This window comes from Eleutherodactylus coqui, chromosome 2 (genome assembly GCF_035609145.1).
Source record: "Eleutherodactylus coqui strain aEleCoq1 chromosome 2, aEleCoq1.hap1, whole genome shotgun sequence".
NCBI lineage: Eukaryota > Metazoa > Chordata > Amphibia > Anura > Eleutherodactylidae > Eleutherodactylus > Eleutherodactylus coqui.
Window position 1 is genome coordinate 301,624,797 of NC_089838.1, and position 27,737 is coordinate 301,652,533.

At 45.5% G+C, this 27,737-nt stretch overlaps 1 protein-coding gene across 1 annotated transcript; it reads right to left on the reverse strand.

The window, feature by feature from the left end:
- Positions 1-3,141: 3,141 nt before the first annotated feature.
- On the reverse strand, positions 3,142-3,704 carry LOC136610217 (ferritin, higher subunit-like). Its single transcript, XM_066589456.1, has one exon. The coding sequence runs from the start codon at positions 3,625-3,627 to the stop codon at positions 3,142-3,144; it is 486 nt and encodes a 161-aa protein (XP_066445553.1). The 5' UTR covers positions 3,628-3,704.
- Between the last annotated feature and the right edge of the window lie 24,033 nt (positions 3,705-27,737).

The window sequence follows — 27,737 nt, forward strand, 5'->3', positions numbered from 1 at the left end:
TATGCACAGGTACGCACGGATTGGACTCCCTGATCTTCACCCACACCAATGTCCCTCCTGGAGATAGTCCTGATGGTGAACACGTCCAGGCCGCCTACCCTGACCCTACACTACCTAGTGACAAGACTGGAAAGAGCCGTCGTACCTATGCAGAAAACAAGGGTAGACCAACATGACAGGATAACTACAGAACACAGCAGAGTTGGATCAAGATAGAGTAACTATGGGGGCTAACCTCATTATCTTCAATGCTGTATGACAGGATGTGGAGGAGCATAAAGGCTTTACTAAGGCACACTCCCCTGTCCAATTACTTTCCAGACATGATGTCACATTATTTCACCTATGAAGTGTGTACCTTCGTTTACCTCATTCACTTCCGGTACCCTGTATCTGCAGATTACCTCATTCATGAGCTTCTGTGTGGTTATCTGCTCATTTACCTTAGTATCAGGGTGGACCTCCAACCTGAAAAAAAAAACTCGAGCAACAACAAGCACATATTCATACTCCCCAACAGGTGTGAGCTGAATGTGGTCAAATTGGCAATCTCTGAAATGGGTAGAGTGCTCAAGGTAAGTGTTATATGGCCACCTTACTTCTGTCCGGACTCGCATATGGCAAAGATCATGCTAACTGGACAAATGATGCAGCAGCTACAGAGAACCTAGGTGTCACCCATTCTTGTTCAGTGTCGACGTCATCGCTGCTTTTGATTCTGTGTACCAGTTGGGCCATCATGGGGGACAGGGACCTCTGTAGGCAAGTTCTGTTGATTGTTCGCCATACGCCGTCCCGTTCTGTTGCTCCCGTCTTTTAGCCCATTTTGCTTTCCTTCCTCGTTGACTTGTAACTGTAAAGTCCTTGACATATCAAAGTCCAAAGTCTTTATCAAAGTCCAAAGTCTTTATCAAAGTCCAAAGTCTTTGCCACTGACTCATGCTGTCAGTATCTATTCTTCCACGGCTTGAGGGCCGCTGCCTTTGCTGTGTTGTCGGCGAGGGTGGCGTCTCTCGCTTCTCCATTGCCAGGTAGTAGTAGTAAGGTTTCCATGAGACTGTGCACAGCTGCACCATTCTTAATTGGCTGTCCTACTGAGATAACAAGCTGTCTGGCCTTCCATATTGGGCCATAATCATGAGCTATGCCAAATGCATTCCAGGAGTCAGTGTAAAGAGTGGCCTCTTACCTTCTACCACTCCACACGCCTCAGTGAGGGCCTCCGATTCCGCTTCTTGCCCTGAGACATGCGGAGGCAGAGCTTCTGCGTTTAGGACATCTTGTTGTGTGACCTCTGCATATCTGGTTCGGAGTCTTCAATCCTCACCCTGATACCATCTACAAAAGAAAACTCAAAATATGCATCATTAACAGTGTGTACATCACTACAATAATGTCAGAATCTTGTTGCACAGAATTTTAAACAATTAAAAAAAAATAGCTGATCTGCCATACTCAGATCACCTATGCCTCCCCTCCCCCGTTTGAACCGGAATACCTGATTAAAAGAAGAGTAGCCGGGTTCAAGGTATTACAACATTGGGAAGAAATATTGGGGGAGGTATGGAAAGAGCACATTGTAGCCGGATCTAATAGGCCAGAGATAAGTGCTTGGGTTGCACTTGCATGAGTATGTTCTGGATGTCATTTGGGGTGTGGACCACTAGGGGGTAGTCCAATACCAACTTAGAGGATTTGTCAGCCATTGCCTGTACTGCTGCCACCACACAAACAGATGAGGGAGCTCCTCGAGTCACTGGATCCAACCTCATGGAGTAGTATCTCAGTGGCCGTGGTTGTCCTCCGTGCCTTTGTGTCAATACTGTCGTATGGGCGGCAGTATGAAACAATGCCCAGAAAGGTGCGAAATTTGGCAACGGGTGTATGTACAGGTATGGCCTGGCCAGGAGAACAACCTTTCTTGCAGAACTTGGTTAGTCTTTGGATGCCTCCAGGCCTTCTACAAGGGAAATTAACGGTGAAATTGTGGCGGGTCGGCAGTTTTTCCAAAGCATCAGCACACAGCACCTAACATGCGTGGCTGACCCTTCCCCCTTCTTTTTTTTTTTTTAAACTAGGGGGATACTGTTTGACCCAGGGGTGTGTATCTTTTTCTTCCTGGCTAGCTATGATTCTTACCACCCTCCCTTATACAAGGGAAGCATCATCTAGCTCCACCCCTCTGAGTGTGGCGGTATACCTACTTCCTTATTTTCTCATTCAATGTTGGCAGTCCTCGGATACACATCACAACCCAATAAAGATAAAGTCTTATGCATCACACAATTTATATTTTACAAATTACGGGTCAATCTGCCCCGTTCCTCATGTGGATACCTGGCCTTATCGTTACCTGCTTGTTACCCGTTCTTCGGCTTCTCTGCAGTTTCTCTTACTCCCTGTACTTGATTTTAACGTTTATTAAATTTAACTATTCAAACCAGTTTAAACTATCTAAATTTAACTTCCCTAGGACTGCAGCATCATAACTTCCTCTTTTTAAAATCTCTCGCTCCCGTGACAGCCCAGAGACAGGATTACAAGGGAGAACGTGGCTAATTTTACTATTACAACAGCTTTTGTCCCAGACTCGTTCCTGGTCGTCCTTCCGGCGACCTTGCAGATGCAGTCTTAGATGCCGGGCATCTCCGTCTGATTGGTAATATACTGCAATTCTCCCTATTTACTGAACTGTTATACAACTCAACTGTTATATTGAACGCTGGCGTCCTTGGCATGTGTTGATACTGACGCCATTCCAGCCCGCCTTTTCTCCCTCTGACTGACATACTATGTTGTAACTTTACGGTCACAAATGTTTGTAACTTTGTATTCTTAAGAGCCCCCACAGGATGTGAGTGGCATATAACTTTTTACATTTGTCTGACGGATGTATAACAAGGATTAGATTACATAACAAGACATCCGTAGTAGTTATTTGTTACAGCACATGAATTTGCTTTGCTTCTATTCAATCTTACACACTTCCTCTTTTTAAATGTCGTTAGCAGCCTTTTTTTTCTCCAAACAATTATACTTTCACTTACGGGCACAAGCCTATACTTTTAACGTTTAACAATTCAAAGGCAACACAGTTTAGTAGTCTGCCTTACTAGAAGGGATCCAATAATGCAATCTACCCTAAAAAGTATAGGCTTGTGCCCGTAAGTGAAAGGGGGGTCTGTAGTCTCCAAGTTGCTTTATAGCCTTCACTTGTTCCTCCAGGTACTCCGATTCCAAGAAGTCACAGAGCTGAGGGTCAACCTTCTCAGAAGCCACTTTGTGAAGATCTAGAAGGGTCTGGTTCACAGTCTTCTCCAGCTGCAGAGCTGCCTGCATGGCATCCAGAGTATTGGTCCACTCATCACGCTCAGGTTTCTTAACATCCTGCAGGACAACACGACCCCCACGTTTGTTCTGATACTTCATAAACTTCTCAGCATGCTCTCGCTCTTCATGGCTCTGCTCCTTGAAGAACTTGGCCACATTATGAAGGGCTACATCATCACGGTCAAAGTAGAAGGACATGGAGAGATAGGTGTAGGAGGCATAGAGCTCCATGTTCACCATGCGGTTAATGGCAGCCTCACAGTCACGGTGGAAGTTCTGGCGCACCTGGGATTCCATTGCAGCTTCTAGATGGTTTTCTGGCACAAAAAAAGTTTCAATGCAGGAATAGAAAAGGTTGCAGGAAGGCGCAGAGGACTCAGAGAGGGTTCCGTTCAATCACTGTTGAAGCAAGAACACGTCTCTTATCCAAGGAGGGGCTGGAAGGGTGTAAACATTCCTTTTATATCTTATGACAGGTTCTTATCACGTGATCGAGACTTAAAAGTACCTGTCGTGCAGTTCCAAATCTATCCGCCTTGCACGGCACATAGGCAAGCCTGGAGTTAGCCACACAGGTATAGATAATTAATTTATCTTACCGTGTTCTGATGATTTGGTGGGCCCGCTAAGTCCAAGGTTGTCTATGTCCGTGCCTTGTGTCCGAGCTCTTTGGAGCCTATCGATCACGTCCCATCTGGGTCGCCACTGTCGTAGAATTCCTTTGTGGAACCACGGCTTACTCAATTTGGAATGTTTACACCCTTCCATATTAATTCTGAATTGATAATGCGCATAAGAAGTTTCCACACTGACACAGGTTCAGCATGTAAAAGCTTCCTCAATTCTCCTTTAATGTTGGGCCCGTAGCCTCTTTTAAAGAGTTTAACATATGGGCAGGTCAAAAGATTACATAGATACAACTAATTATTGGATAAGCATCTTGCAATTCTTCCATTCTCCGGTCATCTGTGATTGGCCATCAGGTGGTGGATTAGATGAGAGGGTTGTCTTGGCCCACGTGTGGTTCCTTCGATATGATTGGATGTTACATCATGAACTATAAATTGCACAAACCTCCCACGTTATTTGCATATGTTTCCAGTAAAATTGCTTGGGTAATTATTGCGGTAGCTGTTTCAGACTGTGGTTATCTATGTCTGAGTTATACTTCTCCTAAAGGCACACACTGCAGAGGGTTGGCACGGCCAGGCAGCCACCCTCTTTAAAGGGGGCGGCGCGATAGCCCATAATGCTGTACAGAAGCAATGAGAAATCCAATCCTGTGCCACCTCCGTCAGGAGCTGCACACGTGGGCATAGCAATGGGGAACCCATGTGCCACAAACTATTCATTCTGTCAAGGTGTCTGCATGCCCCAGTCAGACTGGGGTTTTTTATAAAAAGTCACAGGCAGGTACAACTCCACAATGGGAATTCCGTGTGCACCCACAGCATGGGTGGCTCCTTGGAACCCACCAGCTGTACATAAATGTATCCCATTGCAGTGCCCAGCACAGCTGAGGTAACGTCCGATTAAATGCAGGTGGTCTTTGGCCCACACTGCATGCCCCAGTCTGACCGGGGTTTTTAATACATAGACACTGGCAGGTACAAATCCCTAATGTGAAGTCCCTGTGGACCCACGGCATGGGTGGCTCCCTGAAACCCACCGGCGGTACATAAATATATCCCATTGCATTGCCCATCACAGCTGAGGTAACGTGAGGTTTAATGCAGGTGGGCTTCGGCCCACACTGCATGCCCCAGTCAGACTGGGGTTCTTTATAAGTAGACACATGCAGTTACAACTCCGTGTGGACCGACAGCATTGGTGGGTCCCAGGAAGCCACCGGCGGTACATAAATATATCCCATTGCATTGCCCATCACAGCTGAGGTAACGTCAGGTTTAATGCAGGTGGGCTTCGGCCCACACTGCATGCCCCAGTGTGACCAGGGTTTTTAATACATAGACACTGGCAGATACAAATCCCTAATGTGAAGTCCCTGTGGACCCACGGCATGGGTGGCTCCCTGGAACCAGCCGGCGGTACATAAATATATCCCATTGCAGTGCCCATCACAGCTGAGGTAACGTCAGGTTTAATGCAGGTGGGCTTCAGCCGACACTGCATGCCCCGGTCAGACTGGGGTTCTTTAGAAGTAGACACATGCAGTTACAACTCCGTGTGGACTGACAGCATGGGTGGCTCCCTGGAACCCACCGGCGGTATATAAGTATATCCCATTGCAGTGCCCAGCACAGCTGAGGTAACGTCACTTTAATGCAGGTGGGCTAAAAATTACTAGGATTACACTGTAGACGAGGGCCCAAAAAATTGGTGTACCAACAGTACTAATGTACCTCAGAAAAATTGCCCATGCCCAACCAAGAGGGCAGGTGAATCCCATTAATCGCTTTGGTTAATGTGGCTTAATTTGTAACTAGGCCTGTAGGCAGCCCAGTTAAAATAAAAATTGCTTCAGGTGCAAGTTTCAACGCTTTATTGAATTGAGAATTGAAACGTATAAACAGTGTTTACAAAAGTTATATGACTGAGCCTTGTGGGCCTAAGAAAAATTGCCCGTTCGGCGTGATTACGTGAGGTTTCAGGAGGAGGAGCAGGAGGAGGAGGATGAATATAATACACAGATTGATGAAGCTAAAATATCCCCGTTTTTGATGCTGATAGAGAACGATGCTTCCATTTCCATCCGCGGGTGCAGCCTACGTATTGTTTAGGTATCGCTGCTGTCCGCTGGTGGAGAAGAGAAGTCTGGGGAAATCCAGGCTTTGTTCATCTTTATGATTGTAAGCCTCTCAGCACTGTCAGTTGACAGGCGGGTACGCTTATCCGTGATGATTCCCCCAGCCGCACTAAACACCCTCTCTGACAAGACCCTAGCCGCAGGACAAGCAAGCACCTCCAGGGCATACAGCGTGAGTTCAGGCCACGTGTCCAGCTTCGACACCCAGTAGTTGTAGGGGGCAGAGGCGTAATGGAGGACGATCGTGCGATTGGCTACGTACTCCCTCATCATCCTTTTACAGTGCTCCCGCCGACTCAGCCTTGACTGGGGAGCGGTAACACAGTCTTGCTGGGGAGCCATAAAGCTGTCAAAGGCCTTGGACAGTGTTCCCCTGCCTGAGCTGTACATGCTGCCTGCTCTCCGCGCCTCCCCTGCTACCTGGCCCTCGGAACTGCGCCGTCTGCCACTAGCGCTGTCGGATGGGAATTTTACCATCAGTTTGTCCGTCAGGGTCCTGTGGTATAGCATCACTCTCGAACCCCTTTCCTCTTCGGGTATGAGAGTGGAAAGGTTCTCCTTATACCGTGGGTCGAGCAGTGTGTACACCCAGTAATCCGTAGTGGCCAGAATGCGTGTAACATGAGGGTCACGAGAAAGTCATCCTAACATGAAGTCAGCAATGTGTGCCAGGGTACATGTACGCAACACATTGCTGTCCTCACTCGGAAGATCACTTTCAGGATCCTCCTCCTCAGGCCATACATGCTGAAAGGATGACAGGCAGGCAGCATGGGTACCCTCAGCAGTGGGCCAAGCTGTCTCTTCCCCCTCCTCCTCATGCTCCTCCCCCTCCTCCTCCTCCTCCTCAACGCGCTGAGATATAGACATGAGGGTGCTCTGACTATCCAGCGACATGCTGTCTTTCCCAGCCTCCGTTTCCGAGTGCAAAGCGTCTGCCTTTATGCTTTGCAGAGAACTTCTCAAGAGGCATAGCAGAGGAATGGTGACGCTAATGATTGCAGCATTCCCGCTCACCATCTGGGTAGACTCCTCAAAGTTTCCAAGGACCTGGCAGATGTCTGCCAACCAGGCCCACTCTTCTGTAAAGAATTGAGGAGGCTGACTCCCACTACGCCGCCCATGTTGGAGTTGGTATTCCACTATAGCTCTACGCTGCTCATGGAGCCTGGCGAGCATGTGGAGCATAGAGTTCCACCGTGTAAGCACGTCGTACAGCAGTTGGTGCACTGGAAGATTAAACCGATGTTGCAGGGTGCGCAGGGTGGCAGCGTCTGTCTTGTACTTGCGGAAATGTGTGTTGAGCTGGCGCACCTTTCGGGGAAGCAGGTCTGACAAGCGTCGGTAGCTTTTCAGAAACCGCTGAACCACCAAATTAAAGACGTGGGCCAGGCATGGCACGTGCGTGAGGCTGCCGAGCTGCAGAGCCGCCACCAGGTTACGGCCGTTGTCACACACGACCATGCCTGGTTGGAGGCGCAGCGGTGCAAGCCAGTTGTCGGTCTGCTCTGTCAGACTCTGCAGCAGTTCGTGGGCCGTGTGCCTCTTATCTCCTAAGCTGAGTAGTTTCAGCACGGCCTGCTGACGCTTGCCCACCGCTGTGCTGCCATGCCGCGCGACACCGACTGCTGGCGACGTGCTGCTGCTGACACATCTTGATTACGAGACAGAGGTTGCGTAGGAGGAGGAGGAGGAGGAGGGTGGTTTAGTGGAGGAAGCATACACCACCGCAGATACCAGCACCGAGCTGGGGCCCGCAATTCTGGGGGTGGGTAGGACGTGAGCGGTCCCAGGCTCTGACTCTGTCCCAGCCTCCACTAAATTCACCCAATGTGCCATCAGGGAGATATAGTGGCCCTGCCCGCCTGTGCTTGTCCACGTGTTCGTTGTTAAGTGGACCTTGCCAGTAACTGCGTTGGTGAGGGCACGTACAATGTTGCGGGAGACGTGGTCGTGCAGGGCTGGGACGGCACATCGGGAAAAGTAGTGGCAACTGGGAACCGAGTAGCGCGGGGCCACCGCCGCCATCATGTTTTTGAAGGCCTCCGTTTCCACAAGCCTATACGGCAGCATCTCCAGGCTGATCAATTTGGCTATGTGCACGTTTAAATCTTGAGCGTGCGGGTGCGTGGCGGCGTATTTGCGCTTGCGCTCAAACAGTTGCGATATCGACGGCTGGACGGTGCGCTAAGAGACATTGCTGGATGACGCCAGAAACGTGCTTAATCTGGGGACGCCAGAAACGTGCTTCTCTCCTAATCCCGCAGCAGTCGGCTGCGATACACCTGGATCAGGAGCTCGGCCTGTGCCCACACCCTGACTTGGGCCTCCGCGTCCTCGCCCACGTCCACGTCCTCTAGGCCTACCCCTACCCCTCAGCATGGTGTATTACCAGTAGTGCAGAAACAGAACGCTGTAATTAAATGTGCCGCTTATTGGCCTGTGGTTGGAGGCTGACTTCGCTTACGGAACGCACAGCAGAGCCAGGAAAGAATTTTGCGCAAGCCTGTAGTGAGACGTAGGAGCGTATGACTGAGCCGCCATCATGTTTTTGAAGGCTTTCGTTTCCACAAGCCTATACAGCAGCATCTCCAGGCTGATCAATTTGGCTATGTGCACGTTTAACGCTTCAGCGTGCGGGTGCGTGGCGGCGTATTTGCGCTTGCGCTCAAACAGTTGCGCTATCGACGGCTGGACGGTGCGCTGAGAGACATTGCTGGATGGGGCCGAGGACAGCGGAGGTGAGGGTGTGGGTGCAGGCCGGGAGACCTTGGCCATCATATGCCTGCGCATGCTGGTGGTGGTGAGGCTGGTGGTGGTGGCTCCACGGCTGATCTTGGCGCGACAAACCTTGCACACCACAGTTCGTCAGTCGTCTGCACTCTCAGTGAAAAACTGCCAGACCTTTGAGCACCTCGGCCTCTGCAGGGTGGCATGGCGCAAGGGGGCGCTTTGAGAAACAGTTGGTGGATTATTTGGTCTGGCCCTGCCTCTACCCCTGGCCACCGCACTGCCTCTTCCAACTTGCCCTGCTGCTGCACTTGCCTCCCCCTCTGAAGACCTGTCCTCAGTAGGCTTAGCAAACCAGGTGGGGTCAGTCACCTCATCATCCTGCTGCTCTTCCTCCGAATCCTCTGTGCGCTCCGCCCTCAGACTTACTGCAATTACTACTACCTGAGTGATAGACAACTGTGTCTCATCGTCGTCATCCTCCTCACCCACTGAAAGCTCTTGAGACACTTGCCGGAAGTCCCCAGCGTCATCCCCCGGACCCCGGGAACTTTCCAAAGGTTGGGCATCGGTCACGACAAATTCCTCCGGTGGGAGAGGAACCATTGCTGCCCATTCTGGGCAGGGGCCCGAGAACAGTTCCTGGGAGTCTGCCTGCTCCTCAGAATGTGTCACTGTAATGGAGTGAGGAGGCTGGGAGGAAGGAGGAGCAACAGCCAGAGGATTCAGAGTTGCAGCAGTGGATGGCGTAGAACTCTGGGTGGTCGATAGATTGCTGGATGCACTTTCTGCCATCCACGACAGGACCTGCTGACACTGCTCATTTTCTAATAAAGGTCTACCTCGTGGACCCATTAATTGTGAGATTAATCTGGGGACGCCAGAAACGTGCTTCTCTCCTAATCCCGCAGCAGTCGGCTGCGATACACCTGGATCAGGAGCTCGGCCTGTGCCCACACCCTGACTTGGGCCTCCGCGTCCTCGCCCACGTCCACGTCCTCTAGGCCTACCCCTACCCCTCAGCATGGTGTATTACCAGTAGTGCAGAAACAGAACGCTGTAATTAAATGTGCCGCTTATTGGCCTGTGGTTGGAGGCTGACTTCGCTTACGGAACGCACAGCAGAGCCAGGAAAGAATTTTGCGCAAGCCTGTAGTGGGACGTAGGTGCGTATGACTGAGCTAGTTGAATTCACAGCGCATAAGCAGTCAAGTGCCCAAAGGCCACTAGTAGGTCTTAAGTATTTTGCTTCTATTTTTTTAAAGGCTGAGCTGAGACAGCAGACAGATACTGTAGGCAGCGTATATATGTATACTGTTTCCCTCTGGTCGGGATGACGGCGGTGATGTAACGGGCAACGCAGAGCCAGGAAACAATTTTGTGCAAGCCTGCTGTAACACTTAGCTACATATTAATTAGGACTACTACCCCCAGCAGAGACGCAGTACACTCAAGACGGTCACAGGCAGCCCAAAGATAGTATTTTTCCCAAATTTGTTTGAAAAAGCCCATTGCCTATATAGACAGTATATCTCTTTCACCTTTCCCACTGTCCCTGCCTCACCACTACTGGCCCTATACTATGTAAAATTACTGCAGACTGTTTCCCTCTGGACGCGATGACGGGGCTGATGTAATGGGCAACGCAGAGCCAGGAAACAATTTTGCGCAAGCCTGCTGTAACACTTAGCTGCGTATTAATTAGGACTACTACCCCCAGCAGAGACGCAGTACACTCAAGACGGTCACAGGCAGCCCAAAGATAGTATTTTTCCCAGATTTGTTTGAAAAAGCCCACTGCCTATATAGACAGTATATCTCTTTCACCTTTCCCACTGTCCCTGCCTCACCACTACTGGCCCTATACAATGTAAAATTACTGCAGACTGTTTCCCTCTGGACGGGATGACGGCGGTGATGTAACGGGCAACGCAGAGCCAGGAAACAATTTTGCGCAAGCCTGCTGTAACACTTAGCTGCGTATTAATTAGGACTACTACCCCCAGCAGAGACGCAGTACACTCAAGACGGTCACAGGCAGCCCAAAGATAGTATTTTTCCCAATATTGTTTGAAAAAGCCCACTGCCTATATAGACAGTATATCTCTTTCACCTTTCCCACTGTCCCTGTCTCACCACTACTGGCCCTATACAATGTAAAATTACTGCAGACTGTTTCCCTCTGGACGGGATGACGGCGGTGATGTAACGGGCAACGCAGAGCCAGGAAACAATTTTGTGCAAGCCTGCTGTAACACTTAGCTGCGTATTAATTAGGACTACTACCCCCAGCAGAGACGCAGTACACTCAAGACGGTCACAGGCAGCCCAAAGATAGTATTTTTCCCAATATTGTTTGAAAAAGCCCACTGCCTATATAGACAGTATATCTCTTTCACCTTTCCCACTGTCCCTGCCTCACCACTACTGGCCCTATACTATGTAAAATTACTGCAGACTGTTTCCCTCTGGACGGGATGACGGCGGTGATGTAACGGGCAACGCAGAGCCAGGAAACAATTTTGCTCAAGCCTGCTGTAACACTTAGCTGCGTATTAATTAGGACTACTACCCCCAGCAGAGACGCAGTACACTCAAAACGGTCACAGGCAGCCCAAAGATAGTATTTTTCCCAAATTTGTTTGAAAAAGCCCACTGCCTATATAGACAGTATATCTCTTTCACCTTTCCCACTGTCCCTGCCTCACCACTACTGGCCCTATACTATGTAAAATTACTGCAGACTGAGGACGCAATGCTCTGCACGCCCGATATACAAAAACAAAAAAAATGTGCAACACTGCTCACAGCAGCCTTAACAGTACTGCACACAGACAGATGTGGCCCTAAGAAGGACCGTTGGGGTTCTTCAAGCCTAAAATAACTCCTAACGCTCTCCCTATAGCAGCAGCAGCATCAACAGCACTGTCCCTGATCTCTGTCAGAATGCATCTGTGGCGAGCCGCGGGCGGGGAAGATTTAAATACTCAGGTGACACCTGATCTCCCCAGCCACTCACTGCAGGGGGTGGTATAGTGCTGGAACATCACAGGAGGAAGTTGTAATGCCTTCCCTTTCTTTCTATTGGCCAGAAAAGCGCGCTAATGCCTCAGAGATGAAAGTGAAAGTAACTCGAACATCGCGTGGTGCTCGTCTCGAGTAACGAGCATCTCGAACACCCTAATACTCGAACGAGCATCAAGCTCGGACGAGTACGTTCGCTCATCTCTAGTAACAAGCCTAGCCGCGCACTAGCGCGGGCACTATGTACCGCCAGAGCCAGAACATATGTCCCACATATTAAAGCTTTTAGTGGTCACACCCTACACATACCCAAACAGATAGTCAAAGCATTTCGGGAATACTACCAGGCATTATACAACCTGAAGCCCAATCAATCGGATCAAGAAAGGGATTTCCAGAGCGTGGCAATATAGGAATACCTTCTATGATCAGATGTATTTAGATTCCCCCAGGAAGCCACCAGTGCCATGGAGGCCCCAATTACGTTGGAGGAGTCTGCAGGGGCTCTTTAGGAATCCCACACAAGGAAGGCGCCTGGAACAGACGGGCTTCCATTAACATATTACAAGAACTATGCAGAGATGCTCTTTCCCGACTTCACGTGGGCCTTTAATTCCATAACGTCTGGGAAAGAAATACCTAGAGACACCCTTCAGCCGCACATTACGGTTATTCCAAAAGAGTGGAAGGATCCTTCACAATGTCAGAGCTACTGTCCTATTTCTCTATTGAATGCCGATTTGAAATAGTTTTTTTAAATATTAGCGAACAGAATTTACCCGTTTTTGCAAAGCACAATCCACAGCGATCAAGTTGGGTTCAATCCGCGCAGGGAGGCAAGGGATAATACGACAACAGCCATAAACCTCATATATGATGCGAGAAATCTATCCTTACTCATTTGTTTATTATCCCCAGATGCTGACAAAGCATTTGACAGGGTTAAATGCGACTTCCTGTTCGCTACAGTGACACATATGGGAATGAAGCCCAATATGCCCCACTGGCTCTCGAGCCGCTACTCCGGTCTGACGGCGTCGGTTAGGGTAAATGGCCAGCTCTCAGCCTCATTCGCAATATCAAATGATACAAGACAGGATTGCCCTCTGTCACCTCTGATTTTCATACTCTGTTTGGAGCCACTTATGGGGTGTATTCTCTCTTACCCGGATATTAAGGGGATCACGCTAGCAGGTAAAGAACATAAAATCATGGCATATGCGGACGATCTACTGTTCTTCATCTCCAGTCCGCGAATTTCCATACCGAATCTATTGGCAGAAATTAATCGATACTCCGCCCTCTCCAACTTTAAGATCAATTACCACAAATCAGCAGCGCTTAACATTTCACTCCCTCAAACACTGGTGAACGAACTTAAAGACTTATTTTCGTTTACATGGGCAAGGGACCACATCCAATATCTGGGCATCAGTCTCACGCCAAATGTGGATAATCTGTATGCAGCTAATTTTCCAACACTTCTAAGTAAGGTTAAATAGGATTTGAACACAGGGACCAAAGGCACCTTTTCTTGGTTTTGGAGAGGGGCCATTATTAAATTGAACATCTTCCCCAGGATACTATACTTGTTTCAAGCTCTCCCTATTCATATACCGAGACACTTCTTCTAACATCTACTATCCCTTATGTCCAAATTCGTGTGGGCAGCTTAGCCTACCCGGATAGCGAAGAACACATTGTCTAGACCGAAAAGCAAAGGAGGATTGGGTCTCTCAAATTTCTTGCAATACTACCAGGCAGCTCATTTAGTGCAAATAGTAGATTGGCATAGGCACTCTGCCATCAAGCAATGGATAGACATTGAGCAGGGGTCCACACCAGTATTACTCCTTGTTCTTCGCTGGCCACAGGGTCGGGTCTCAGCAGATATAGTCAGACAACCCACAATTGGTCCCACGATGTTGATAGCAACCAAAATACTTGCAAGGAAGGACATCTCCCATAGGCCATCCCCCATGTTTCCAGTACTGGGCAATCCCGAATTCCTCCTGGGCACCAAGAATAACACCTTCCGGTGCTGGTTTGCAGGAGGCAGGTTTCGAGCAGAGCATTTTCTATGGGACAGCCAGTGGTTCACAGTGGACTTACTGCGGGGAATGACAGATCCGACCCTGCTTTCTTTCTGACAGGCAAAACAACTGAGACATTTTCTCATTTCCCTACCTCGACCCAGTACGTTTGCACGTCCAAAAACGCTATTTGAACTTATTTGCACATTGTCAAAAGTATACAACTTACTTAACTCACAACCTGAGGCCTCACCACCAGGATATATACAAAAATGGTAGTCTAACCTTAAGATTACATTTACTCAAGAGGAAAGAGAAAGAATCCTATCCATTACACACTTTTCATCCATATCGAGTAAGATACAGGAATCTGGTTTTAAGATACTATCGCGCTGGTACAGGGTGTCCTCCCGCATACATAAGATATATCCGTCGGTCTCCCCTTTGTGTTGGAGATGCGGAGTGAAACGAGGGTCTCTGATGCATATTTTCTGGGACTGTTTGGTGTTGGCGGGCTTCTGGTCGGAGGTATAGCAGATCACATCTAAGTTCACAGACTTCCCCCTGCCAATGACCCCGGCCTTATTCCTCCTACATCATAGCGAGTTCCCTCTATTGGTTTACAAAATATCAGTGGTGTGCTAATTGGTGGGCGCAGCAAGATCTTGTATCCCCAGACTTTGGAGACATGCCGCTCCGCCCACAGTGGCAATGTGGCTCAACACAGTAAAATTAATTATGGAGATGGAGGACCTTAAGGCATCATTAAAGGGTACCCAGGAGAAGTTCAGGAAAACATGGTACCACTGGTCATTGTTTCAAGATTTAGCAGATTATCTGTCGATCACCCTCTCCTGAGCTATTTATTTTATCCCCCCCCCCTTTTTTTTAGTTATCTGTTCTCCCTATGTGTCTTGTCTGTTATAGAGAACATGTTTGAATACTTTGTATTGACATTGATTCTACAGTTAAGTTTTTGCAGTTACAGACTAAAGGAGAGATTCCGAAGTTTAGAGGTGCTTCTAAGATAATTTTTGGTAACACAGAGAGGCCATTTTATGGCTGCTCTTCCTCGCCCGTTTTGTGTGATATAGGTCTAATACAGAGGGTCAGGATTAGCAGTGACAGTTTCACCGTAGGATGTTATCCTAAGACTGTGTCATTCTGACGCCACAATCCAAACAGAAATGCTGTGCTGCGCTATGTTTTATTTATTCAGTACGAGGAATATAATATAGCAAACTTGAAAATGATAAATAAAGAATAAAAAAAAAATTCAAATGCACTTTCAATGTTGTTAACATATGTAATTAAAATTTATAAATTTCTCTTAATCTGCTAAAATAACATACTTCCACCTATTGTATATCACAGAAACAAGAGCTAAAAAAAATCTTTCTTTGTCATATTCATTTTTCTTACACCAACATTAGTAAGATTTGACTCATGAAGTTAAGGAAACATTCCAAAATATTTTTTTTTTGTTGACCATTGTAATCAGCCAACCAGAAAAGTTGGAAAGTGAACCATTTGACTGAGGAATCTAATAAACCTGGAATTAGAGGACTTATTATATCTTAAGTATTCAAAGGTTTCAGAGGTTCTGGTTGTATTGTAGTGGAGCTGGTTCATTTCAACGTGGTCTTCCGACTGTTGTCCAGGTTTGGGTTGGCCATTGAGGTTTGGGAGGCAGGTTACCTCTAGGGTTGATGGGGATCCTTTCCTCTTCTAGCATGCATTTTTCTTCTTACAGGGATTTAATGTAAAAGGATCTTTGGTTGATGTGAACAGATAATGCAAAAAGGAAGTCCCACCTATACTTGATGTTCGCCTGTTGTAGTGCTAAGGTAATGGGTCTTAGGTTCCTCCTTTTTGCAAGGGTGGAGGGAGCAATGTCAGCATACAGGTTGATCGAGGGTGGAATGCCTAGAAGCAAAGGTAGGTTGCGAGCAGTGGATAGGATTTTATCTCTTATCTTGGAGTCGCTGAGCTGCAAGATGATGTATCTTGGCATGTCAGGGTTGACAGGTGAATTCTATTTATATGGAGGGTTTCCTTTCCAGCTTGTGGAAGGAGTGTAGAGAAGAGGCTGGTAGCCACTACTTTTAAGTTAGTGATGTTCTCGAGGAGGCCTTGAATCCTTAAATTTGCCCTCCTGCTCCTGTTTTTGAGGTCTTCGCATTTTAGCTCTAGAGCTTCACCTCTCATTGAGCGTTCATCACATTTGGCTCACTCTTGGTCCAGTGCATCGATTATCTTGCCTGTTTTTTGTTCAAGGTCATTTGTGCACTAGCCTAGGTCGGGGATTTGCTTGAAGATATCGTGTACTGCTGATTGTAGCTCATCCCAAAACATTTTTTTGATGTGGTTAAAGAGTATTGTGTCTGCAGTGGAGATATCTGTACTTTAAGTGTTTTTCGCTGGTTCACTAATTTGCCAACATGCGGATTGTAAGCGATTATTTTTTTGTCTGCCTTTCGCTTTTGTCATTTTACAGCCGTAACCTGGAAAGAATAGCTTGTGGAGTATTAATTGAAATGTTCCAGGCAGCTGTTTAGGATTGGGTCAGGGAGGATGACGGTCATCCTGGAGTACGGATAGGGCTCAGGTCATTAAGAGCATGAGTTTCTCAGTTATTCACAAGATCTTTGCTTGATGCTTTGCTTAATATTGAGATGTCACCAGATGGAGGTGAGGGCCGGATATATTTGTGGTGGCTGTTGAGATGTACTTCTGGGGGGGAGGGAAGAGAGGTCTGACCGCCTATTCAGCGGGCAGTCCTGCTCTTGTTAATTTATTTATTTTTTTCCCATGTGCCTGGCTGTGTGTGTTAGTGGTGGGGTACATTCTCCTCACAGGCCACTTTAGCCTGGCAGGAGTATATTGCAGGGTGCTGATGACCACTGGGTGGCAGCAGTGTACAACAAAGCCCTGTTCTATGAGTTCAGGTTGAAGATTAGATCTCAACTTCTCCCCTCACTTATGTGGATGCAGCTCATTTAGGCAGATAAGGGGGGCAAGGAGAGTGAGGGGGGTCAGGCAGCTTCACTCCTCTGAGCTATAGGTATTGTATACCCAGGGGCATTCCACTGCAGACTGCTCTCCTTTGCTAATTCTTCTCATCCACTACCTCCACTCTTCCTCCCTCCATGTCCCCTCTTTCTCCTCTTCACTCCTCCGCAACCACAGGAAGTGCAGCAGGAGGAATGTTATCTCCTACACCCTAGTTCAAGATGGTGGCCACTCGGCGGGAGGTGTGTGTCCGAGTGTCCCAGGGTCAAAGCTGTTCAAGGGGTGCAGTGACCTAAGCAGCACTGGTCCCACTGTTCAGGAGGCCTGCGGCAACAGGGGGCTCACAGTTCAGGTGCTGTCAAACGGAACTGCCACCGTGCGACAGTATCACTCACCCAGCCGCAAGAAGGTAGGAGCAGGCTGAAGCTTCACTCCTCAAGGAGCCTCTGGCTGGTCCCCGCTCCAGATCGTGTAGGTGGATGGCTTTGGACGGATTCTGCTCGTGTGTCGGCACCTGGTACTCTAACCCGAGATGTTGAGGCCCTGTGGGCCACGGTGGATCTTCAGATCCGTTTAGGCCTTAAAAGGTCACTAAATGCTCCCCCAAGACTGACGAGTGAGATGCAGGGCTTTGGGAGCCTGCTTCAAGTCCACCAGAGGTAGGATGCTAAAGAATCCACTGTAAAAGGATTTTCATAAGAGAAAGAGGTTACCGTTTTCATTAATACTGGAGTTCAACTAACTGTTATAAATCAAAAACCAAATTTTTATCCAAAAAGTCCTAAAAGGTGCAGTAGTTGGGTTTGTTGGAAAAGGAGATTTTGAAAAATCTATATTAATGACTGATGTGAAAATAGATGTTGATGTTTGGTATTGTCCTTATTCTGGTGTTGCTATCAGTATAAAATCATGTTGGGTCATTGATTTCGAGTGATTTGGAAAGATTCTAGCAGTTCCAAATCTGTACAAATTGATCTTTCCAAATTCAGTAATGTTGGAAGAATTTGTTTGAATGATGCCATTCCTCGTAGAGCATTTATAGACTGAGACTGACAATGATGCAAATTTGACAGATATTGTGAAACGTATCCCTTCTTTGTGAACTAAATTTCACAATGAGGTTGGATTGATGCCAGATGTTATTGTAGATGTAAGAGATACATATGTACCTGCACACATGCAATATAAATTACCAGATTGTGCAGTTAAAAAATAAACTGTTGACTAATTGTTGCAACAAGAAGTCATATGGTAAGAAAATTCTGCATGTAACAATCCTTTAGGTTGTCTGTCCACAGGCATTGAGTTTTAACAGAGCGGACTTCCGCCGCAGAAGCCGCCATGGGAAAACACTAAAGTCACTGCAATTTTCCATGAAGAAACTTACATTACTGATAGGCTCATCATGGAAAATGGTGGTATGGTCAGCCGCGGAAAACGCAATGCAATATCACCCATGGACAGGAGCACCTTGAGGTGTTTTTTTGCCTCAAAGGTCACATAGGATGATTTGGTCTAAGAGGATAAAATTTACACACCCAATGTGACTCTGTTGTGCGAGATGCCAGTTATAGATTTTTCAGTATACCTCTGGAGACAAGTTCTCAGTACAAATTTTCATCCACAGTCTTAGGGCTCGATCAGATGAGCATTTTTTTTTGCACATGTATAGCAGTGCAAAAAAAAAACAAAATGCACATCGGGTGTAGAAAAATCGTGTGAATGGGTGCATTTGCACTCACATGTCCTATCTTTTGCAGGAGCAATTTTTTCACACATGTAAAAATTGGACATGTGAACACTTTCATTGGAAAGCATTGGTTCTAACTGAGCCTCACCTATTCATGCACAAAAAAAAAAAAACTTGTCTATCAGCCGCCTTAGGTGAACAATATGTTTTTTGTTGGTTACCTCAAGGAGCAAATATATGTCCAAGCATTTTTTCATGAAGCTCTTGCAAAGGTTTTGAGGAAGCTCTCATGACCAGAATGTCTGATCCAGTATACTGATATTTTATTGGCAACAGAGAATAAAGAAACACATTTGTTGCTTTTGGCCCAGTTATACATTTATTTGCATGACTCAGGTGTGACATTGAACATGAAATAGGTAAAATTCCAGCAAGAGGAAGTCAAGTATCTTGGAGTCTTGATTGGCTATGGATGTAGGAAGACATTGAAAGAAAGAGTTTTAGTTATCGCTAGTCTTCCCATTCCTACATCACACAAAGCTTTATGATTAGAGATGAGTGAATATACTCGTTTTGAGTAATTACTCGATTGAGCACCGCGATTTTCGAGTACTTCCGTACTCGGGTGAAAAGATTCGGGGGGTGCCGGGGGGCGGGGGTAGCAGCGGGGAACAGGGGGGAGCCCTCTCTCTCTCCCTCTCCCCCTACTCCCCGCTGCAACCCCCCACTCACCCACAGTGCCCCCCGAATCTTTTCACCCGAGTACGGAAGTACTGGAGAATCACGGCGCTCGGGCGAAAAAGGGGCGTGGCCGAGTAGGTTCGCTCATCTCTTTTTATGATCCTTTCTAGGGCTGGTAAACATTTCTTGAGAGTTTATAGAGGGTTTGCAAGGAAAGGAAAGCCACTGTATTATCTATTAAAGGTGATTGATGAAGATTCCTTTCAAACCCTTGGAAGCTTTTGAACAGTTAAAAAATAATTTGAAAGTAGCTCCAGCCTTGGTTATAGGGGAAACTGGTGCTACTTTTGTTTTACAGGTACATATTTCAGAGACAGAGTTATCAATGGTACTTTTGCAGTTATCACCAAAACAAATTGAAATGGACCACAAAGCATAATACTGTGTGTTCATCCAAATGTTGTTACAATATAAAGGACAGTCACATGAATGTTTAAATGCATTGCAGGGTAGCACATACCCAGTTCTCTTCAGAAGAGATGCATATAAGACAGATGAGGCAGTTTTCGTTGATAGTTCCAGATTTTCTCACAAGGAATATATCACACTGGTTACTCTGTGTGATATTCAGAATGTGCTTATGCTATTCAGTATAAACTACCAGGACATTATTCAGCTTAGCAAGCAGAGTTGGAAGCAATAAGAACAGTGCTAGAAATGGATAAGGAAGAAAACAGAAGCCCACTGTTAATTTACAGAGATAGACTATCTGCCTGTGTGGGAAAAAATAGGCTTCCCAGATTACTGAAACAAGGAGTTAGTTCACATTAACACATTGAAAAAAATTGTTGAACTAGCTTCTAATTATCCAATTGCTTATACCATTATGAAAGTAAAGACACATGCAAAAACAATATATTCTCATGAACTTGCAAATAGGAGCAATACAGCAGACATACTAGAAAAGGGGCTGCTGTGTCAGGTGGAAAAGTAATTGAGGAAGATGTTTCAGAGATAGCCACAACAAGAGAAACAGACACACATCTACCCTCTTTTGCATCTACCCTCTTTACTTGTTGTTTCTTAGGTTGATCTAAAACTTTTCCTTGTATGTGAAAATGTGGTCAAAATTCGACGGAAAGCTTCTTTCACTTCATTATTTCTCAAGCTATAGATTAGTGGATTAATTAAAGGAGTTAAAACTACATAAATTAGGGAAATATATTTGATATAGGATGACAGTTTTTTTGTCTGCCCCATGTAAACGATTATAATCGTAACAAAAAACATAAATACCACAGTGAGGTGGGACGCGCAGGTGGAGAAAGCCTTGGATCTTCCACCTACTGAACGGATTTTCAATATAGAAATAACAATGCAAATATAAGAAACCAGGATGAGAAGAAGGGGTGCTAATAGAGTAAATATACAAACCACAAATATAGTTATCTTATAAAAGGAGAGGTCACCACACGCCACCTCTAGAAGGGCCAAGACCTCACAAAGATAATGGTTCAATGTATTTTCTTTGCAGAAGACAAGTGGTCTTATCATAGTGGGAACAGTGGATAAAAGTAAACTCCCTATGCACATAATCAAAGTGATGTGTCTACATACCCTCCAACTCATAATAGTGGTGTAATATAAAGGTAAGCATATAGCTATATACCGATCATAGGCCATCACAGCCAGTAGGATGCATTCACTTCCTCCAAGAAATAGACCGACATTCATTTGTGTGAGACAACCAACGACCGAAATACTTCTTGTCTTTGAAAATATATCAGTCAGCAGTTTCGGAACAAAGGTCGATGAATAGCACAAATCCAGAAAAGACAAATTACATAAGAAATAATACATAGGCGTGTGCAACTTAAGACTGACAATAACGGTGAAGATTAGAAAACTGTTCCCTTGGATGGTCAGTATATAAATTATAAAAATAATTAAAAAAAGCAAAACACTAGCTTGCAAGTTGAGTGAAAACCCAATCAGGATAAAATGGTTAATAAGAGTTTGGTTATTTATCACACTTCCCATCATATTGCCCTCAGCCCTGTAACATATGAAAAATGCATTATTTTTAAAAGGTCACTAATAATAACCCCTTCTCAATGTTCACATGTACAAAGCACGTAGGTTCTTGCTGTATGGAGCTGTGTCTGGAGGTAAGACTATTCCATACATAATGGATGTTGGCTATATTTTAATGCTGGTAGCCACTCACAACAGCAATGTTAAAAGATAACTCTGATAGTAGCTGTTAAGCAATTCAATGCTGCTGTCAAATGTGTCCTTGTTATGTCCGCTCTAGACTCCAAACACCTTATCCAGATTGGATATAATATATTGTCCCAAAAGGATGAATATACACATAAAATATTAAGGTGGGTAACACAATATTAATATAGCAAAACTAAAAAGAATAGAGAAGGTGAAATATGATCCTAAATTACAAATTCAAAGACACCCTACCTAAAAGCAGAGCACTTGCCCTGATAAGGACAACCCCACATCAGAAACCTGCAGTGACCCTGACTCTCCCTAGATGAAAACAGGGATAATGGTAACAATATATGCCGTGTGTGATGTTATACAAGCAATCTATGAAATAGATGGTAGATGAATGCATTAATAGCTACAAATCAGGAGATAGATGTAACAACCACTGACTTGACCAGAAAAACCTTCAAACTAGAAGTATAACCAGCATCTTCTATGAGGAGGAGCCGGAATAAATGTATAGATAAAAGTGTTGATTGGTTGGTTTAGACACATATCTATCAGCCATCCATCCATCCATGCTAGCAGACAAGTGCTCATATCAATGTCTAACTGTCAGTAGTCAAAGGCAAAGCATCATCATGCATAACAGGGACAGCTTTGTCAATAGTCTTTGGGATAAATCCTTGAAGACACGGAATAATGCAGTCAATAATAGCAATATCAGTAAGAATAGTCACTAAAGTTCTAGAAAAAGATGAAATCTGGTGGCTCCATCTGCCGAAAGTATCAGTTCACCAGTCATCAAAAAGGGTCAGAGATGGCAGAATTTGCTGCTAGTTCTTTAAAGAGGCTTATTAGTCCCTTCAGAGCCTTAGTTATGGAACCATAGCTGTGAAAAAGATAACAAGGATTCAGCAACCTAGGAGTAAACATATGTTCATCATGGTGGGAAGACTCTCTTGCAATGATACGCATGTATCCAATTGGATTTATCCTTTCAGCTAAACATCTGTAGCGGTGGTCAGGAACACTTTGTGTGAACCATCAAGTCTGGGTTCTAGAGCTTTGTGGACATGTCTTTTAGTAACCACCCAACCTCCTAGTTTCACAGAATGAGTTCCTTCTATGCTGTCAGGATCTAAAAGGGAAGCAAACACTCAAGAATATACATTAGTAAAGCATTTTGTGAGAGCAATAACACAGTTTGTCAAGCTATCATGCTGCATCTGGAGTTATCACGGTAAATACAATCCTAACCTTCGGGCTGACCCAAAAAGTACTTCATATGGGCTGAGGCCTATTCTGTTTGGTCTGTACCTTACAGAGAAGAGTGCCAGGGGGAGGCACTCGGTCCATGGTCTATTGAGCTCAGCCATGGCCTTCTGGATCGTCGTTTCTAAGGTACCATTTAAGCTCTCTGCTCTACTACTGCTTTGTGGATGGTACGGAGCATGAAAGGCCTGTTCTACCCACAATGCTTTCATTACTTTCTGTATCACTTTTTCCATAGAGTGAGTACCTTGGTCACTCTTAGTTGTCTCTGGTACTTTGTACCTGTATACCACCCCAGGTATTTTTTTCAGGCCTTTACTGTTTTTAATTGCTTTTTCATTCGCTTTCAAGAATGACCTAGATCTCCAGATCGGTCCATAGTCATGAGCAATGCCATATGCATAACATAAGTCTGCGTAGACGTTAGGCACTTACTCATAAGCATGCTTGCATGCTTCTTCCAGAGCTCGCAATTTGGCTTCTTGGCTAAAATGCAAAAAGAAAGAGGTTCGGCCTTGACCACATCATATAAGGATAGTACAACATAATGTGTATAGCCCCTGCCTTTTTGATCATACCTTGAACCATCCACAAACAGTGCAAAATCAGGATTATCTAATGACTGATCAACATGACTGAATCCCCTGTCTCCTGGGTCATTAGCTAGTGCATAGTCATATGTATCAAGCTGAAAGGAAAAAAAAAATCAGGTGATTATAACCACTTCCCTCTTTTTACCAGAGGCAGCAAGGTAGCGGAATTCAGGGTGTTGCAATGCTGACACATTGAGTGGAATGAGCAGGGCGTATTGTAGGTAAAAGTGACATTCTGTAGAGCAAAGTCTGAGCGAAAAACCAATCTCAGAACTTTTGCCCAGCTGCAGTTAGCATTTGTAACACAAGAGGGCGCAACACAGGCAACAGAATGAAGGCGTGTTGAGTAATATGCTATGGTGCGTTGCCAACCAGTCTGAGCTGGAATAAGGACAGTGCAATATGTCCATAGTCCCGTACTCCAGGGCTGAGGGAAACAAAAAAACTAAACAATTTTTTTTTTGTATCAAAGCCTAGGCAGGCAAGGCAGAAAAAGTTTTACTGGGGAGGCAATATTTATCACTGCTTATCCTGAACTGTCTTTTTTGAATAAAATATCACAACTGCAGTGAAAACTGACATTGACATATACAAAGACATAGAAATAGAAAAACAAAAATGTGGATTAAATTCACATCCTACCCTTAGTGGTCATTAAAGTCTTATGCATAAGGGGAGATACATTTTTATCCGCAGTCAATATCTGCATCACACATTTTACATTTATCACAGCTTGAACCCTGATCATTAACGCTCATACATCCATACAGTCAATCTGTCTCTCTCATATAAATATTAATAACCATATAATCTTCCACACACAATGTTTACTGCTGTTACAGATTTCAGGAAACTGTGGATCGACTGGACCAACCAGACTAAGCTTAAGACAGTCCCTTAAGCTGACTCCTTAGATAGATGGACTGTAGACAGGGAAAGGGGAACTGACCCTTTGCTGCAGGGAGAATGGCAGACCCCTACCTATAAGCAGAGTGATCACCCTCATAAGAGCGGCCCTGTGCTGGAACCTCCGGTCTGACTATCCCTAAAGGGGTGAAGCTCAGAACCAGAAGGAACTTAGAGCAGACAAATGCAGAGACAGAACTGGCAGCCATGCCAGCTCAGAAGGTCTACGGCAGACCTTGGGATAGTTCACACAGAATGCAGTAGAATGCACACTAGGACATATAGATATGCCTGAAACAGGCTCAACACAGAGAAGGCTGAGTGTGATGAACAAACAAACAACAATTGAAAGGCATTAAAGTGCATCAGTTCAGCTTAAATATTGGTGTAATGACTAATAAACCCCTCAGGTGAGCTAAGAAGGAGAGAGCTGGGTAACCCTCCCAGTGCTGGACAAAAGCAGACAGGGCAAGCAAAGGGACGCTTGCAACTGGCTGCAACAGCATAGCATAAAAAAAGTTTACAGAAGTACTGCAACTCTCCTCATCTACATACAAATACATTCAATTGCTACCACTGCCCTCTAGAATTCCTGTTATCAGGGAGATCAGCAAAGAGAAGAAAAACATTTAAACTTTTAACTATCTCTAATACTAGAGCTGTACAACAGATTCCACAGCTAACGCCAGTATCACTAATATTTTCCCATAAAAGGAACACTCAGGTCTCACGTAGAGGTTATCAATAACTCATTTGAACCCAGCTTGGTGGGGGGTAATAAGTAATAATTACCTTAAAGCGCTGCGGAATAAGTTGGCGCTATACAATTACCAAGATTTATTTTAAGATTTATTTTTCCTACAGGACATTATCACATATTAACACAACAGTAACACCATTTAGCAATTATACACACGTCCAACCAATCACAGAACTGACATTTACACAAATAACAGTAAGAACATACCTTAACATTTCTATATCTTTCCTATTTTTAAGACAGTATAATTCACTTGATTCACCATAAGTTTCTATTCCATTCACATAATGAGGTATTGCTGCAAGATTTACAAAGGCAGTCACACTGTTTCCCTCCTTCCCTCACTGGTTATCTATCTAACTGTGAGACTGAGAGAAAGGAAGGGGGGAGCTGTGCCCATAGAGCCTTGCAAGCACACATTCTTCAACCATTTATCTATTCCTATGCATATGTCTATTATCAAATATCTTTTCCTATATACCTCCCAAGATGACACATTAACACTCTTGCAAATTCTAAGGAGACTACCAAATTATCACGTAATAATCCTTTTTCTCTCTGAAAGTTCTTTTACTGCTGTCTGCTATCTTCTGATCCGTAGCAATGCTACTGTCACCCATAATAACCTGTCCCCTCATTGTGGACGCTACCTGACACTTGTATGAAGGAAACAATATGTACAGCAAAGATAAGTGTTAAGACATCAAAACATACAGGACAAATGTGGGTTATTTGTCACATATTTGTCCACAGATTCTGCATAAACTTGCTTCATGTCATAGAGGGACACAGACATCCCCCCCCCCCCCCCCGCCTTTCTAGAGCGGAGCAGAAAAGATCACAGATCTTTCCAGTAACAACTTTATGTGCAGGCAATTTAATTACAATACCAGGCAAACAGGCTGCATGTCAGATAATTGGGGAAGGGGGTAGCAGCTGGGATGGAGGGGTTTTGAATATTCCTATGCAATTCAGAGAAAGCACCCGTCATTGCCAGTGCATACAGTGGGATGCCAGGTAAAAGGTACATCGATGGGAGGTGATGAACCAGCCCGTGCCTTCTGTGGAGCTTAGGTGGCGCCTGGCCGGTGGCCGAAGGTGTTGTTGCAGCTGATTCTAAAATGGCTGCTTGGCCATGGCTGGCACTGAAATGGCCACCGAAGGCTTTGGGCTGACTGGGCTATGGTAACAGGTGGGTCCAGAAATACTACATAGTAAACAAATATCAAGGTATGCAGACTGCTATTGGCCACAATAACAACAACGTCATCTAGCGGTGGGGCAATAGGGAGAAAACATTATCCGTGACATGGCCAGTGCGGTGGCCTCAGATGGTGAAAAAAAGCTAGCCTTCCTTTGTCTTTCACACAAAGCACATGTAAAAGTCGCCATCTTGTAACTTAAACTATCTTTCTTTTACTTTTCGTCAGCTACTTAAACATTCTTCACTGCAAACTTGAGCAATTGTCTCTCAGCCAAAATTCCTTCATTATCATGTAACACATTTTTTCCAAAACTTCTCAGCTATGCAACAGTCTGCTATTGCAATCAAGCATTTTCTTTGTCTCTACCTGCAACAGCTTGTGCTATTTCTTCTGCTGTGAACATCTTATCTACATCATCAATTGTAAAGTCAGCTTTACCCATTATTTACAACTAAAAGCAACCCATCTGGCAGGAAATAACCTCCCAATCCCAGACTAGCCATGAGTCTAGTCTCATCAGTACTACATCTAGCTCCTGTTCACTCTCTGTACTTAGACCAACGACAGAGGAAGAAGTCTCCAGACTGCTTTCCTCTGCTCGCTCCACCACCTGTGCTAGGGACCCTCTTCCCTCACACCTCCTCCAACCTCTCCTTCATCTCCAAACTACTAGAAAGCCTGGTTTACTTTTGCCTTATAAGCTTTCTCTCAGAAAACTCTCTTCTTGACCCTCTGCAGTCTGGCTTCCGCCCCCTACACTCGACAGAAACCGCCGTCACTAAAGTGTCAAACGACCTCCTGACAGCCAAATCGAGGGGCAGCTACTCCCTACTGATCTGCCTCAATCTCTCTGCAGCATTTGACACTGTTGACCACAAACTCCTCCTCAGTATGCTTTGCTCCATTGAACTAAAAGACACTTCCCTCCACTGGTTCTCCTCCTACCTATGCGACCACTCCTTCAGTGTCTGCTTTGCTGGCTTTATCTTCCCTTCTCCCCCTTGCTGTTGGGATTCCCCAGGGCTCGGTCCTTGGCCCCCTCCTTTTCTCCATCTACACAGCCTCCATTGAACAAACCATCAGGAGATTAGACTTTCGGTACCATCTCTATGCTGATGATACCAAGCTATACACCTACTCCCATGACATCACAGCAACAATCCTCCAGAACACCAGGACTGTCTGTCTGCTGTCTCTAACACTATGTCTTCTCTCTACCTAAAACTGAAACTCTCAAAAACTGACCTTCTCCTGTTTCCACCCTCTAGTAACTGACCTCATCCTGACATCTCCATCTCAGTGTGTGGCACCATCATAACTCCCACACAGCACGCCTGCTGCCTTGGGGTTATATTCAACTCTGATCTCTCATTCACCCCCTACATCCAATCTCTTGTTCGAACATGTCAGCTGCACCTCAAGAAAATCATAAGAATACACCCTTTTCTCACCATGGACACGCAAAAAATGCTCACTGTTGCCTTCATCCACTCTCGGCTCGATAATTG

What these genes read in the sequence shown, in the direction of transcription:
- LOC136610217 (XM_066589456.1), bottom strand. Translation starts at nt 3,627, where the DNA reads ATGGAATCCCAGGTGCGCCAGAACTTCCACCGTGACTGTGAGGCTGCC.